At 44.5% G+C, this 17426-nt stretch overlaps 1 protein-coding gene across 2 annotated transcripts in view; it reads right to left on the minus strand.

Moving 5' to 3' along the window:
* Nucleotides 1-15785, minus strand: part of LOC134932159 (long-chain fatty acid transport protein 2-like) — a 266805-nt gene extending 251020 nt beyond the window's left edge. For both annotated transcript variants that reach the window (XM_063926307.1, XM_063926306.1), the window contains exon 1: nucleotides 15233-15785. In XM_063926307.1, the coding sequence (XP_063782377.1) occupies nucleotides 15233-15707 (475 nt within the window). In that variant the 5' untranslated portion in view covers nucleotides 15708-15785. The remainder of the gene's footprint in view (nucleotides 1-15232) is intronic.
* Nucleotides 15786-17426: the final 1641 nt, after the last annotated feature.

Below are 17426 nucleotides of genomic sequence, written 5' to 3' on the forward strand. Positions count from 1 at the left end.
CAAGATGGTCGAGAGTCAATAGGATGACAGGGTCAAAAGGTCAACATGGTCAAAAGGATGACAGATAAAAGGGTAGGCAGGAACTTAGGTTGACAGAGTCATAAGGTTCCAAAGGTCAACATGCAAATGATCAGCAGAAATTGTCAACACATGGTTATCATGATTGTTAGGGTGAGGGCTAGGGTTTGGGTTGGGCACTTGGGGAAGGGTTAGGGTGAGGCTTCTAGAGGTGACGGTTGGGGCTAAGCACTTGGCAGAGGGTTAGACTGCAAGCACTTTTACACAGTAAATATATCAGTAAATAAACCAACATTTAAAATAACATTGTTACGATGGTGCCTATATCATGAACACCTTCATCCATTAAAAAAAAATAATAATAATAATAATAATTTTTCTTCAGAAAATTATTACATAATACCTTTATCCACTCACCTCTTCAGTTATTTTTTAAATATTGCCCAATGGTAGGAACCATCTTGAATTTTTGATAAGTTATAACATGTCAGATGGCCAAAGAGAGACTCAAATAATATTTGTCCCTTCAGGTACATTGTGAAAAGTTAAATCTGTCTCAGCTGACTTCGTGCAAGATGGCAGCACTCTTGCTGTGCTGTTCTACAGCTATAAGAGAATGCTGACATGACTAATCAGCAGACATGCACCAGCTAGTAAATCAGCAGTGCCAAGTAGGGTAAGAGGGTCTAAGTATCTCATTTGTGACAGGGGTAAAGTGCAAACAATTAAGTGCTTGTTGTCACAATAGAAAGTCTGCATACCAGATGGTAATTCTTTAAGGCTTGTCTGTGTTGTCTTTCATATATCGCTGCCTGTTCAGGGGGTTGCTGACTTAATATAAGGGGTGGCGCAGGAGTTTTCCACAGTAAAGGGGGTTGTGCAAGGGGCGTGGCTGTGGATCGCGTCATCATAGTCAGACCTCCTGCTATGCAATGGCGAGATTACTTTTCCCCCAGACCGCCCACTTTTGCGGAGGCTCGAGATAGGGAGCAGGGAGTTGCGGGGGGTAGAGGAAGGATTCGGGAGACTTGCATACTCTTCCGGGGATGTGGCAGTGCCACCCGATTGTTCCGGGAGGGCAGGCAAGTATGCCACACAGTACTTGGTTTATCGCAACTTTGAAATGTATATAGATGATGTCAGCATAATCTCAATCACTCATGACCCCAGCATAGCAGCATACAAAAAAAATAAAAAAAATAGTGTGATACTGCACAACAATGAATTAAGGAGTGGGGATGAAGTGCCATGATGGTAAATAAAGTGCTTTGTGCTGTGTTAACAGTGAATTCTGTTAGAGATGTGCACCGGAAATTTTTCGGGTTTAGTGTTTTGGTTTGGGATTCGGTTTCGCTGCCGTGTTTTGGATTCGGACGCATTTTGCCAAAACCTCCCTGAAAATTTTTTGTCGGATTCGGGTGTGTTTTGGATTCGGGTGTTTTTTTTACAAAAAAACCTCAAAAACAGCTTAAATCATAGAATTTGGGGGTCATTTTGATCCCATAGTATTATTAACCTCAATAACCATAATTTACACTCATTTTCAGTCTATTCTGGACACCTCACACCTCACAATATTATTTTTAGTCTTAAAATTTGCACCGAATTCGCTGGATGGCTAAGCTAAGCGACACAAGTGGCCGACACAAACACCTGGCCCATCTAGGAGTGGCACTGCAGTGTCAGGCAGGATGGCACTTCAAAAAAATAGTCCCCAAACAGCACATGATGCAAAGAAAAAAAGAGGCGCACCAAGGTCGCTGTGTGACTAAGCTAAGCGACACAAGTGGCAGATACAAACACCTGGCCCATCTAGGAGTGGCACTGCAGTGTCAGACAGGATGGCACTTCAAAAAAATAGTCCCCAAACAACACATGATGCAAAGAAAAAAAGAGGCGCACCAAGGTCGCTGTGTGACTAAGCTAAGCGACACAAGTGGCCGACACAAATACTTGGCCCATCTAGGAGTGGCACTGCAGTGTCAGACAGGATGGCACTTCAAAAAAATTGTCCCCAAACAGCACATGATGCAAAGAATAAAAGAGGCGCACCAAGGTCGCTGTGTGACTAAGCTAATCGACACAAGTGGCCGACACAAACACCTGGCCCATCTAGGAGTGGCACTGCAGTGTCAGACAGGATGGCACTTAAAAAAATAGTCCCCAAACAGCACATGATGCAAAGAAAAATGAAAGAAAAAAGAGGTGCAAGATGGAATTGTCCTTGGGCCCTCCCACCCACCCTTATGTTGTATAAACAGGACATGCACACTTTAACGAACCCATCATTTCAGCGACAGGGTCTGCCACACGACTGTGACTGAAATGACTGGTTGGTTTGGGCCCCCACCAAAAAAGAAGCAATCAATCTCTCCTTGCACAAACTGGCTCTACAGAGGCAAGATGTCCACCTCCTCATCATCCTCCGATTCCTCACCCCTTTCACTGTGTACATCCCCCTCCTCACAGATTATTAATTCGTCCACACTGGAATCCACCATCTCAGATCCCTGTGTACTTTCTGGAGGCAATTGCTGGTGAATGTCTCCACGGAGGTAATGATTATAATTCATTTTGATGAACATCATCTTCTCCACATTTTCTGGAAGTAACCTCGTACGCAGATTGCTGACAAGGTGAGCGGCTGCACTAAACACTCTTTCAGAGTACACACTGGAGGGAGGGCAACTTAGGTAGAATAAAGCCAGTTTGTGTAAGGGCCTCCAAATTGCCTCTTTTTCCTGCCAGTATACGTACGGACTGTCTGACGTGCCTACTTGGATGCGGTCACTCATATAATCCTCCACATTCTTTCAATGGTGACAGAATCATATGCAGTGACAGTAGACGACATGTCAGTAATCGTTGGCAGGTCCTTCAGTCCGACCAGATGTCAGCACTCGCTCCAGACTGCTCTGCATCACCACCAGCGGGTGGGCTCGGAATTCTTAGCCTTTTACTCGCACCCCCAGTTGCGGGAGAATGTGAAGGAGGATGCATCGGAGGAATCCCAGGCAGGAGAGGACTCGTCAGACTTGCCAGTGACATGACACTGAGGGAGTTGGTGGTGTGGTTTGCAGGAGCTTGGTTACAAGAGGAAGGGATTTAGTGGTCAGTGGACTGCTTCCGCTGTCATCCAAAGTTTTTGAACTTGTCACTGACTTCTGATGAATGCGGTCCAGGTGACGTATAAGGGAGGATGTTCCTAGGTGGTTAACGTCCTTACCCCTACTTATTACAGCTTGACAAAGGCAACACACGGCTTGACACCTGTTGTCCGCATTTGTGTTGAAATAATTCCACACCGAAGAGGTGATTTTTTTTGTATTTTGACCAGGCATGTCAATGGCCATATTCGTCCCACGGACAACAGGTGTCTCCCCGGGTGCCTGACTTAAACAAACCACCTCACCATCAGAATCCTTCTTGTCAATTTCCTCCCCAGCGCGAGCAACACCCATATCCTCATCCTGGTGTACTTCAACAGTGACATCTTCAATTTGACTATCAGGAACTGGACTGCGGGTGCTCCTTCCAGCACTTGCAGGGGGCGTGCAAATGGTGGAAGGCGCAAGCTCTTCCCGTCCAGTGTTGGGAAGGTCAGGCATCGCAACCGACACAATTGGACTCTCCTTGGGGATTTGTGATTTAGAAGAACGCACAGTTCTTTGCTGTGCTTTTGCCAGCTTAAGTCTTTTCATTTTTCTAGCGAGAGGATGAGTGCTTCCATCCTCATGTGAATCTGAACCACTAGCCGTGAACATAGGCCAGGGCCTCAGCCGTTCCTTGCCACTCCGTGTCGTAAATGGCATATTGGCAAGTTTATGCTTCTCATCTGACGCTTACAATTTTGATTTTTGGGTCATTTTACTGAACTTTTGTTTTTTGGATTTTACATGCTCTCTACTATGACATTGGGCATCGGCCTTGGCAGACGACGTTGATGGCATTTCATCGTCTCGGCCATGACTAGTGGCAGCAGCATCAGCACGAGGTGGAAGTGGATCTTGATCTTTCCCTATTTTAACCTCCAAATTTTTGTTCTCAATTTTTTAATGTGTGGAATTATATGCCAGTATCAATAGCAATGGCCTACTACTATATATACTGCGCACAACTGAAATGCACCACAGGTATGGATGGATAGTATACTTGACGACACAGAGGTAGGTAGAGCAGTGGCCTTCCGTACCGTACTGCTATATATACTGGTGGTCACTGTCAGCAAACTGCAAAACTAAAATGCACCACAGGTATAGAATCTAGATGGATAGTATACTTGATGACACAGAGGTAGGTAGAGCAGTGGCCTTCCGTACCGTACTGCTATATATACTGGTGGTCACTGTCAGCAAACTGCAAAACTAAAATGCACCACAGGTATAGAATCTAGATGGATAGTATACTTGACGACACAGAGGTAGGTAGAGCAGTGGCCTTGCGTACCGTACTGCTATATATACTGGTGGTCACTGTCAGCAAACTGCAAAACTAAAATGCACCACAGGTATAGAATCTAGATGGATAGTATACTTGACGACACAGAGATAGGTAGAGCAGTGGCCTTCCGTACCGTACTGCTATATATACTGGTTGTCACTGTCAGCAAACTGCAAAACTAAAATGCACCACAGGTATAGAATCTAGATGGATAGTATACTTGACGACACAGAGGTAGGTAGAGCAGTGGCCTTCCGTGCCGTACTGCTATATATACTGGTGGTCACTGTCAGCAAAACTCTGCACTGTACTCCTCCTATATAATACTGCTGGTCCCCAGTCCCCACAATAAAGCAGTGTGAGCACAGATATATGCAGCACACTGAGCATAGATATGGAGCGTTTTTCAGGCAGACAACGTATAATACTGGTGGTCACTGGTCAGCAAAACTCTGCACTGTACTCCTCCTATATAATACTGCTGGTCCCCAGTCCCCACAATAAAGCAGTGTGAGCACAGATATATGCAGCACACTGAGCACAGATATGGAGCGTTTTTCAGGCAGACAACGTATAATACTGGTGGTCACTGGTCAGCAAAACTCTGCACTGTACTCCTCCTATATAATACTGCTGGTCCCCACTCCCCACAATAAAGCAGTGTGAGCATAGATATATGCAGCACACTGAGCACAGATATGGAGCGTTTTTCAGGCAGAGAACGGATAAAACTGGTGGTCACTGATCAGCAAAACTCTGCACTGTACTCCTCCTATATAATACAGCTGCTCCCCAGTCCCCACAATTAAGCAATAAGCACAAATATTTGCAGCAACATTAATAAACGGAGAGGACGCCAGCCACGTCCTCTCCCTAACATTTCCAATGCACGAGTGAAAATGGCGGCGACGCGCGGCTCCTTATATAGAATCCGAATCTCGCGAGAATCCGACAGCGGGATGATGACGTTCGGGCGCGCTCGGATTAACCGAGCCATACGGGAGAATCCGAGTATGCCTCGGACCCGTGTAAAATGGGTGAAGTTCGGGGGGGTTCGGTTTCCGAGGAACCAAACTTGCTCATCACTAAATTCTGTGTATCAGATAGTAACACGGCTTCCATTATCACATGGGCATGTATAGTTCTGAAAATGGCATGTGGAGATAAAAGAAATTCTTAACAATACAATATATTTTTATAAAAATTTATTTATTGCAATAACACAGCAAACAAAAAACAGAACATACACAGAATAAAAAAACAAAGTGCTTATCTGCATAGACATGATGGTATCAATAAGTCTCAGTGAAGTCCTTGTAGTATAGTGTCCTTAGGGCCAAATTCAGTAAGGATTGCAAATTCTACTAATTAGCGGAATTTGCAATCCTTTTCTTTGCATGCTGGGGACCGCCCCTTGCAGGGCAAGGCAGCCCAGCATGCTGACCGCCACCTCCCGCCATCGCTTACTGCGATCCAAACTGAATTAGGCCCTTAATCAGGAATCATCTATCAGAGCTGGTAACAATATAAATAGTCCAAGATAAAAACTGTGGCTGTAGGTGAGTAGGTAGGTAGGTAGGTAAGTCAGTACGTCCCTATGCGTTTCGTGCATCTCGAGACTGCAGAAGCCTACCCACTGTCCATTAGCATGCATAAGCATCCAGTAGCTTTTTACGACCACAGACCTGCCTTTCAGATAGTTTCTGTCTGCTGGTCCACTATATGCACACAACTGCTACCCAAAAATAATTCACCAGTGCATCCACTTTGCTAAAGCTTGCACTGCTGCTGCGTCTGCAAACAGTCATCCCACTTTCAAAGTTCATCAGATTCTGTTACTCATTATTTTATGAGTGATATACTTTATTAGTCTCTGCCTACCTTCACCTTTCCATTTTGTACCTAGAATGTTTAATAATTAATAATAATAATTTTATTTATATAGCGCTCTTTCTCCAATAGGACTCAAGGCGCTTAACAGACACATAGCATAATATAGTACAGAAAATAATGAAGTACAGAACAGCTTTTTATAAAATACAGAAGCTTGTAGATACTAAAGCGACATTATGGAAATGCTTGAGTAAACAGGAAAGTCTTGAGTTTACTTTTGAAGGATTCGATAGTTGGGGCCTCTCGCCCTGTGCGGGGAAGTGAGTTCCATAGAGTCGGAGCCGCATGACTAAAAGCTCGACTCCCAGATGAATTACGGGAGATTCTAGGTACTGCGAAAAGTCCTTCATTTATAGATCGCAGTAATCGAGTGGTGCAGTATGGGAACAGAAGCTGCTTCAGGTACCTTGGGCCCTGGTCATGTAGTGCTTTGAAACTCAGTAAGCCAATCTTGAAGATGATTCGCCATCTTACAGGCAGCCAGTGAAGGGAGTAGAGGATGGGTGTTATGAGGCTAGAGTTGGGCTGGTTGGTTAACAGCCTGGCATCTGTGTTTCTTTTTCTGGGAGACCAAGATAGAGGGCATTACAGTAGACTAATCGAGATGATACAAACGCATGTATTACTTTTGGCAGATCATCTGAGGGAATTAAGTGCTTGATTCTGGCTATGTTCCTCAGGTGAAAGAATGAGGATTTGATTGTGGCTGATATCTGATGTTTAAGTGTCAAGCCACCTTCCAGAACAAAGCCAAGATTCCGCACACGATCAGTGGTTTGTAATTTTGAATCCCCGAGTGTAAGTCCAGTTGGTTGGCTATGCTGCAGTCTTGTCCTTTGATGTTGTGGTCCTATTTAGGGTTGCTATTGGGTTATCAGTGCCCGGAGCAAAGGACAAGTACAGTTGTGTATCATCTGCATAGCAGTGGTTGACCAGGCCATGGCGCCTGATTATTTCACCCAGCGGGAGCATGTATATTGCAAAAAGCATGGGGGATAGTATAGATCCTTGTGGGACACCACATGGCAATGGCACTGATGGTGATGAGTATACTCCAGAGGATACTCTCTGTGACCTGCCTATGAGAAACAATTTGAACCAGCTTAGGACTGTGCCATCCAGTCGACAAAAATATATTAGTCGCTCAATCAGAAGCCCATGGTCCATGGTATCAAATGCTGCAGAGAGATCCAGAAGGATTAATATTGAACAGTCACCTCTGTCTCTTGCCATCAGAAGATCATTTAACACACACACCAGGGCTGTTTCAGTGCTATGTCTTCTCCTGAATCCTGATGGAATGGATCATAAATATCATGGGTTGTCAGGTGGGTTTCCAGTTGATTTGCAACCACTTTCTCAATAACCTTTCCTAGAAAGGGAAGGTTTGAAACCAGTCTGTAGTTAGTCATGAAGTCGGGATCTACATTTTTTAAGAAGAGGTCTAACAATTGCTTTCTTTAGGGGTCCAGGGAAAATGCCTGTCTGCAAAGAGCACTGAACAATTTTTGCAAACACAGGACCAACCTATAAGAAGCTTGGTTTAGGCAGGGTCCAGATCACAGGTGGCGGGACGCAAAATACGATCAATTTCAGCAATGTCCTTCACATCCACTGGGTCAAAGCTGGTCCATGAAGGCAGGTGGCTTATATTGGGAGGCTTTGTAGTTTGGCCCTCCTTTTATGGCACTGTGGAGATTCCAGCCCGGATGGTGGATATTTTATCTGCAAAGAAGTTTGCAAACTCATTGCACCTTGCCTGGGAGAGAGTTTCATCAGTCTGCAGGCATGCTTGCTTGCAAAGCATCTCCACTGTGCGGAAAAGGTGAGCTGGCCTATTGTTTGCTGCCGTAATCTCATTTGACAGAAACTGTGATTTCTTATTGGTGATTGTTGATTGATATTCTTTGTTATGCTTTATTAGTTTTATTTTGTTATCCACTAGGTTAGTCTTCCTCCATCATCTTTCCAGTCTACTCCCCCTTTTCTTGAGCTTACTAACACTGTTGTCGAACCAGGGAGATCGACGTTGTGGTTTACAACCTTGGTTTACTATTCTTGGACGATGCCTGGTCAACTCCACGGGCAGAGATCTTATTTGAGGGGTTGCAGCTGAGAACCAAAGGGAGTGTTGGTCTGACTAGATGACTGGGTTTATTTTTAGGTCAGTGACTTCTAATCCAATCTGAAAGACAAGATCAAGAGTGTGACCCTTTTTATGTGTGGCAGAAGAAATGACCTGTGTGAAGCTCAGACCATTCACTGTGCACATGAGGTCTTTACCAAGGCGTGAGAGCTCATCATCCACCCATCCATTGAAATCCATTGAAATCCCAGAGGATGAACCATCTTTGATGTTCCAGAACCAGGCCAGCAACAGTGTCTGCAAATTTCTTGTAGAAATATCTTTCCATCTCCAGGGGGCCGGTAAATGAGAAGTACTCTGAAACCTAATCCTGTCGAACTCCGGGCAGCAATGTTCTCAAATGAGTGAGTAATTTCAATAGGATGGACCGTAAGTTTAAGTTCTTTTTTTGAAGCAGATAGCCACCCCACCACCCCTGCGAGACTGTCACTGCTGATCGAGTGCAAGATTGTTGCCACACAGAAGAGCAGTAAACACACCTCCCAACTGTCCTGCTTTCCTAGGTCCGTTTTTCTGTTTTCCACAGTGGGTGTGGGGCAGTTGGGGTGATCACACACTGCTGCTCTGCTATACAAACAGCAGTGTTTGCTGAACGTGCAGCGGGCACATAGATGCCGTGGGCATGCATCTACACAATGCGGGGACAGTCTCGGGGGGCAGTCCAGCATTTCTGGGAGTGCTAGGCAAGCCCCCAGAGTGATGAAAGGGATGCCGCAAGGCCATGCCCCTTTCAGGGAAGCACGTGATTTCGGCACACAGGTAGGTGTGGTAAAGGAGCTGTGCAGGAGGAATTATGCTAGGTAGTGATGTACTGAGATGTCTGTGTTAATTTCATGAAGTGTCGTTTTTCATAGAAAAGATCAGACTGAATAGGAAAAAAAAGGAAAGGAATCCACATTGGAGAACATTCTCACTTTGATGAAATAGGATACCTTTTACTAGTCAATAATACCAGATTAATAGTCTCAAATATACAGTAGAGGACACTCTTAATAAATAAATACTACCCCATGTCCTAATAAAAGAACTATTAGTTTCACTTGTAGTAATTTAACCAAATAATAGTGCCCCCAAACTGTTAGTGAAAGTGATTCCCAAACTGTTTGGTGCTCTGAAACACCAGCCAACACTGAATGGCAGATTAAGGAGTCAGGGCACCCAAGGCGCTGCAGGAACTGCTGACTACCACCCAATTTTATTATTTTCATTGTTTAGGTACAGTGCATCCAGCAAGTATTCACAGCGCTTCACATTTTGTTATGTTACAGCCTTATTCCAAAATGGAATAAATACATTTTTTCCCCTCAAAATTCTGCACACAATGGGGGTCATTCCAAGTTGATCGCTAGCTGAATTTGTTCGCAGCGCAGCGATCAGGCTAAAAATCGGCAATTCTGTGCATGCATAGGCGGCGCAATGCGCACGGGCACAACTAACGATGTAGTTTTGCACAGGGTCTAGCGATGCATTTCAGTCGCACTGCTTGCCGCAGAGTGATTTACATGAAGTGGGCGTTTCTGGGTGGCAACTGACTGTTTTCAGGGAGTGTTCGGAAAAACGCAGGCGTGATAAGGAAAACGCAGGCGTGCCAAGGAAAACGCAGGCGTGGCTGGGCGAACGCTGGACGGGTGTGTGATGTCAAATCCGGAACTGAATAGTCTGAAGTGATCGCAAGCGCTGAGTAGACTTTGAGCTACTCTGAAACTACACAAAAAATGTTTGCAGGCGTTCTGCGATACAACCGTTCGCACTTCTGCTAAGCTAAAATACACTCCTAGGGGGCGGCGGCATAGCGATTGCACGGCTGCTAAAACTAGCTAGCGAGCATTCAACTTGGAATGACCCCCAATACCCCATAATTACAACGTAAATTTTTTTTGCAACTTTATTCAAAATAAAAAACTAAGAAATCACATGTACATAAGTATTCACAGCCTTTGCTCAATACAGTAGATTGTGTATAGAATTTTACAGGAAAAAATGTTTTTTTTTCCCATTTTGGAGTAACATTACAAAATGTGGAAAAAGCAAAGCGTTGTGAATACTTTCCGGATACACTGCAATTCTGCGCATGCATATGCGGCACAATGCGCACGCGCGACGTACGGGCACAACTAATGATGTAGTTTTGCACAGGGTCTAGCGATGCATTTCAGTCGCACTGCTTGCCGCAGAGTGATTGACATGAAGTGGGCGTTTCTGGGTGGCAACTGACTGTTTTCAGGGAGTGTTCGGAAAAACGCAGGCGTGATAAGGAAAACGCAGGCGTGCCAAGGAAAACGCAGGCGTGGCTGGGCGAACGCTGGACGGGTGTGTAATGTCAAATCCGGAAATGAATAGTCTGAAGTGATCGCAAGCGCTGAGTAGACTTTGAGGTACTTTGAAACTACACAAAAATTTTTTGCAGGTGCTCTGCGATACCACCGTTCGCACTTCTGCTAAGCTAAAATACACTCCTAGTGGGCGGCGGCATAGCGTTTGCACGGCTGCTAAAACTAGCTAGCGAGCATTCAAGTTGGAATGACCCCCAATACCCCATAATCACAACGTAAATTTTTTTTTGCAACTTTATTCAAAATAAAAAACTAAGAAATCACATGTACATAAGTATTCACAGCCTTTGCTCAATACAGTAGATTGTGTATAGAATTTTACAGGAAAAAAATGTTTCCCCCCCCTCATTTTGGAATAAGGCTGTAACATTACAAAATGTGGAAAAAGCGAAGCGTTGTGAATACTTTCCGGATACACTGCATAAGCCATTAACTAGGGTGAACAGCATGTTAATATAATATAATAATTAAACTAGCCATGAGTTAGGACATATCATTTTTCTTTTAAATTATGTATACTGTACATATTTGCTAAGTATGACAGTTATACAGGGGTGAACTGCGCATTTCCTACCCGACCAGCATGCGGTGCGCTCATTTGTACTGAACAGGTCATATCAAAAGTTGGGATGTATGCTAATTTGTTTCATATACTATCAAAATATAGTTGTCACATGATTCCTATGCAGTTTATTTTAAGTCTACATACACACTGGACTATATTCAATTCTGGTTGGATTGAATAGCCCCGGGAGGGAGCTTCCAGAGCTATTCAATTCAGGTCCTGTCATCTCTGACTAGAGGATTTCTTCTCGCACCCCTCTATGGGTTCGAGCAGAAATCCGACAAAACTTAGGTTTGCAATGCTGTTTTTTGCAGCAGCGCAGACAAAACATCATCGCGGCGGGCACTTTAGACCATACTTGCCTACTTTTGAATAAGCCTGTCAGGGATATTGTGACAATGACGCCTATCAGCGTGGACATGTACTGCTATATCAGAGAGTAAAATGACTTACATCCAAATGTAAATGAGCCCCAAAGTTAGTAACATCTACTTATTAAAGAAAAGACACCGATATTTTACAGGATTTGTTTGTGTATTGTGTTTTACAAGAGGTTCCGTATACTGTAAGTGGCCACGAGAAACCTTATTTAAAATGCATGTAGCCATAGGAATCATTGTGCCTTATAACAATGCAGGGAAATGGCGTTGATGAGCCCATTTGAATGTATCATTTAATTGTTTTCCTCAAGAATGTAACAGCTATATAAAGGGGGTAAGGTGCAATCAGCTAGATTGATGAACTATTCAGGGAGTCAGGGAGATTGCTAATATTTCAGGGAGTCCCCTGCAGAATGAGGGAGGGTAGGCAACTACGATTTAGACGGAGAATGCCCATTCTCGCGCCTAAACACCCTGTTTAGTCTGTGAGTATGGCCATTCTACGAATTAGTATTACCCTAAATTGAATAGCTCTGGGAGCTCCTTCCTGGCGTTATTCAATGCGCCAAGAATTTAATTGAGCCCACTGACATAAAAATTCTGCATTTAGGATACATGCTTTTAACTTATTTTTTTTTGCTTTCTGTTCCATTTCAGTGTGCCTGGTATGTGATCGCATATTAATCTGAATGTGAACACATTGTAAATGTGTTATGGACAGCGTGGTGTCACAGTGGCACTGGCGTAACTAGGGGGCCGCAGCCACTGTGGTCGCTTAGAGGCGCAGGGCTGCGGGGGGGGGGGGGGGCGCCGCCCTGTGCCTCCAATCGACCGCAGTGTCTGCGGCCCCCTAGTGCAGCATTTTTGGGAAGGAGGACACGGAGGGCACAGTGCGCGCCTCTCCTGTGTGTCCCTCCTGGGTCTCCGGCGGCAGCGGCGTGTCTGTTAAATGAAGTTCCCGTTCGTGAGCTCTGATTGGCTCATGAACCGGCACTTCATTTGACAGACACGCCACTGCCGTCGGAGACCCAGGAGGGACACACAGGAGAGGCGCGCTCTGTGCCCTCCGTGTCCTTCCCAAAACGCACAGCAGCAGAGGAGGGGGAGCATGTTTGGCACTGGGGGTTTGTACCTGGCAATGGGGGGGGGGGGGGCATGTTTGGCACTGGGGGTATATGTGTACATGGCACTGGGAGGCAAGTTTGGCACTGGGGGGTATATCTGTACCTGGCACTGGGGGAGCATGTTTGGCGCTGGGGGTATATGTGTACCTGGCACAGGGGGGGCATGTTTGGCACTGGGGGTATACAGTACCTGTATCTGGCACTGGGGGGGCATATGGGGCACTGAGGGCATATATGTATCTGGCACTGTGGGGGAATATCTGGCACTAGGGGCATATATGGCACTGGGAGCACAAGCCTAGCAACAAGCATTACCCCCTAGTTACAAGCACAACACCCAGCTCATGAAATCCCTGGCAACGAGCATTACCCCCTAGCAACGAGCATGACACCCTGGCAACGAATTTTACTCCCTGGCAACAAGCTTGAAACCCAGCACATGATACCTCTGGCAACAAGCATAACACCTACCGCATGAAACCCCTGGCAATGAGCATGACACCCTGAGCATGAAAACCCCTGGCATCGTGCATGGAACCAAGAGCATGAAACTCCTGTCAACGAGCAGGTAATTTAAAAGTAATTAGAAGCCTTACTGGAGGACTTAATGTGTAATGGGCATTGCGGTGTGTGGCATAATGTATCACGGACATTGCAGTGTGTGTCATAATGTGTCACAAGCATTATGGTGTGTGGTATACTATATCACGGGCATTGTGGTATGTGGTATAATGTCTCAGGGGCATTGCAGTGTGTGGCATAATGTATAACGGGCATTGCTGTGTGTGGCATAGGGTATAACGGGCATTGTGGTATGTGTCACAGGCATTACAGTGTGTGGTATACTATATCACGGGCATTGTGGTATGTGGTATAATGTCTCAGGGTAATTGCAGTGTGTGGCATAATGTATAACGGGCATTGCGGTGTGTGGCATAGGGTATAACGGGCATTGCGGTATGTGTCACAGGCATTACGGTGTGTGGTATACTATATCACGGGCATTGTGGTATGTGGTATAATGTCTCAGGGGCATTGCAGTGTGTGGCATAATGTATAACGGGCATTGCGGTGTGTGGCATAACGTATACTGGGCATTACTATAAGGAGGAAAAATGACAAATAATGTAAGGGGCATGAATCAGGATAATTTTTTTTTCCTGTGGTGGCCAACGCCTGGGCGTGCAGGTTGCAAAACTGGGGTATAAGGTAGTCTTTTCCTGCAATGCCATGCCCCTTTATGCAAAGCCACGCCCACGTCAGCAAGGCCACTTCGGCGCGCGCAAATTCATCACTTTACTAGTGCCATGTTTTGGCTTGGGGGAGAAAAATTTCTAGTTACGCCACTGCACAGTGGATAGCAGCACATGGATTCAAATCTAACAGTGTGCTCCGGATTCCTTTCACATTTCAAAAACATACTGGTAGATTATTTGCCTTCTGACAAAATGAACCTAATGGGAATGTGTGTCCATGAGGCAGCGAATATACTGTAGCTGTAAGGTCCAATGGGGCAGACACTAGGTGAATGATTAAATATTCTCTGCAAACCTCTGCCTAATATGCAACAACTATAGAAATACCTGTTCATATTTGTAAAGAGATATACTAAAGAAGTGTTTACTGTATGTATGCATTTCCTCATGCATGTGGCTTGAATAAATAATCTCCTATTTTGTCACAGACAAGTGATTAAAAAATATGGTTTAAACACATTTGTAAACATATATGTAATGCATAAAAAACATTAAGTGCCTATATAAATTCAATGAAGTTTTTTTGTTTTTACCTGTATTTTAAATAATAATAATAATAATCAATACAAATTTCAATGTATATGTAACCATAACATTTATTTTAGGTGGTTCTCCTGATACTACATCACAACCTAGTATCAGTGCCGTAACAGGGCTTTATGATGTGAAGTGTATGAACTGATAGTCATGCCAAGTGCACTGTGCCACCAGCTGCCAAGTAGGAACACCACTACTGTGGATGCTCCAGGGTGCTGTACAGGCTGCAGTGTAGATGTCTGGAGAATCCAAAGGACACACTGGGCTGCACTGCAGCAGCGGTACTGCCTGTAGGATGCCATGCAGAGACCATGGGGCAGGAATGGTGCTGCCCCTGAGCACTGTGCTCTGTGCAATAGCACTGCTCGCACACCCCTAGTTATGGCCCTGCACTACGTTCTAGCTTTTTCATTTTTATTATTATTATTATTATTATTATTCTGATGATGGTTTTTTAGGTATAAAGTAGCAAGAAAAACATATAATTCAAATTGCTACATATTATATAAATGCATTAAAACGTAAATCAAGATCTTTTACCTGGAGCAGCAATAAGCACTTTTGCACCACTGCACTTGAAGCAATGAAGAAAGGATTTAGAACGTATATTGTAGTTCAGACAAGCCATTGGGCATCCTAGTTTAGCTAGTGCCAACCAAAGCCAGACATATGACGGCTCATTACTCATGAAGATACCAACACAGTCCCCTTTTGTCAGCTTTGCATATTGCTGCAAAGCCCATGCCGCTTGGTTGCTTTTCAGATCTATCTCCTTGTAGGTATAGGACTGGTCTTGGTAAAAAATAAATGTCTGGTCTGGTCTTATGGACACCTGTTTCAAAAAAATATCCACCATGCCAAAATAGGGGCAGCGCTGAAGTTCCTTATCTAACTTCCGACCATAGACAGCTGCTCTAAAGAAGAACTTTAAGTCCTGCCACAAGTAGGAGAAGAAAACTCGTTTCAGCATCCATAGTAGTGGAATCCCAAGCAGAGCTGTCTGTAGAGCAGACATGTTGTAGAACAGGAAAGTGGAGCGGTACTGTAGAAGAAATGTCAGATCACATTCAATGAAACTGGGAAAGGAGCGTTTTGTATAATCATTATACTGCACAAAGAATGCTGTGGTGTACTCTGAACTTTGTAAAGATCAGATTTCACACCTTTAACCTGTTAAGTACCATGGTATCTGTCAACTCAGTGATTAAAGAGTGTTGTCTATGCTGAAAGTCAGGGCCATGCTGTAATAGCAGTTGTTTTCTACAGGGCACCTTTAGATCCAATCTGAACAAACTGCATGATAGCACTTACACAATAAGAGATTAGGCTTAAACATGAGCCTGTACCACTACACATGTATATAAGCGTTTGTCACTGCTGGAGCTCACAATCTCCCTTAGCAATCAGACATGCACTTTGTAGGTATGCGGCTTTGCATGTGTAGAACACTCTAGGATTTAGCTTTTACTTTCCTGTTGTAATTAGGGATGTGCGCCGGCCCAAATCATGGGTTTTGGTTTTGGATCTGTACCGGTTTTGCCAAAACCGCCCTTGCGAGTTTTGGTTTTGGCTTTGTATTTTTTTCGAAGAAAACATAAAAACAGCTAAAATTACAGAATTTTGGTCTGTTTTTGTTCCTACAGTATTATTAACATATATAATATTACTTTCCACTCATTTCCAGTCAATTTTGACCACCTCACAGCTCACATTGTTTATTGTTCACCAACATAGGCCAAAGCTTGCAGACTAAACTAAGCAACAGAGCAGCGGCACAAACACATAGCAGTTATGTCTGTTTAAAAATGTTTTACAAATTAGTAATATATTAGCAATAACCAATTGAACCAACTCACAAGTACTATCAATATAAAACAATCCAACTCAGAAATTTCCTGAAAATCGTGTGTAGAATATCATTGCTCAAAACCATGTGTAAAATAGCGATAGCAGACATTGATGCCCACTACAAAAGTGCACATGCCCCCAGCACATGCCTTTTCTTAGTGCCCAGTCTGTACCTGCTTAGTACAGTGCGGAATACTTTGGGACACACAGTTAAATATTGACCAGGTTACAGGGCAGGCCGGATACAGTGTAGGTGGAATTCATTGTGGGTTGTATTTAGTGTAGGTCAGATACAGTGTGGGTCAGATATAGTGAAGTTTACAGTGCTGTTTGGATACAATGCAGGTTGGAGTGCGGATTGTATATAATGCAGGTTACAGTGCAGGTCGGTAACAGTGCGAGTTGGCTACAGTGCAAGACTGAATACAGTGCGTGATACAGTTTGAATTGGATACAGTGCATGTCGGAGTGCGGATTGGTTAAAGTGTGGGTTGGATACAGTGTAGTTTACAGTGCAGGTCGGATACCGTGTGGTTCGAGTACAGTGCAGTTTACAGTGTGGGTCAGATACAGTGCAGATCGCATACAGTGCAGGTTGGCTACAGTGCAAGATCAGATATAGTGCATGTCGTATACAGTGCGAGATGCAGTACAGGTCGGATAAAACAATAGTCCACTTATTGTGGCAGGGGGTGGCAGTATTGTCCTCAGTGTGGGGCTGGCAGCATCCCCAATTCAGGGGTGTCAGCAGTGTGAGGGTGCCAGCAGTGTCCTCAATATGGGTATGCCGGTGGTGTCAGCAGTGGTGGGTGAAGGCGGGGTCCTTAGTGCGGGGTGTTGGTGGTGTTGGCAATGCGAGTTTGCCGGTGTCATGTGGTGATTGCTT

The sequence above is a fragment of the Pseudophryne corroboree genome, chromosome 6 (genome assembly GCF_028390025.1).
Source record: "Pseudophryne corroboree isolate aPseCor3 chromosome 6, aPseCor3.hap2, whole genome shotgun sequence".
In the NCBI taxonomy this organism is placed as follows: domain Eukaryota; kingdom Metazoa; phylum Chordata; class Amphibia; order Anura; family Myobatrachidae; genus Pseudophryne; species Pseudophryne corroboree.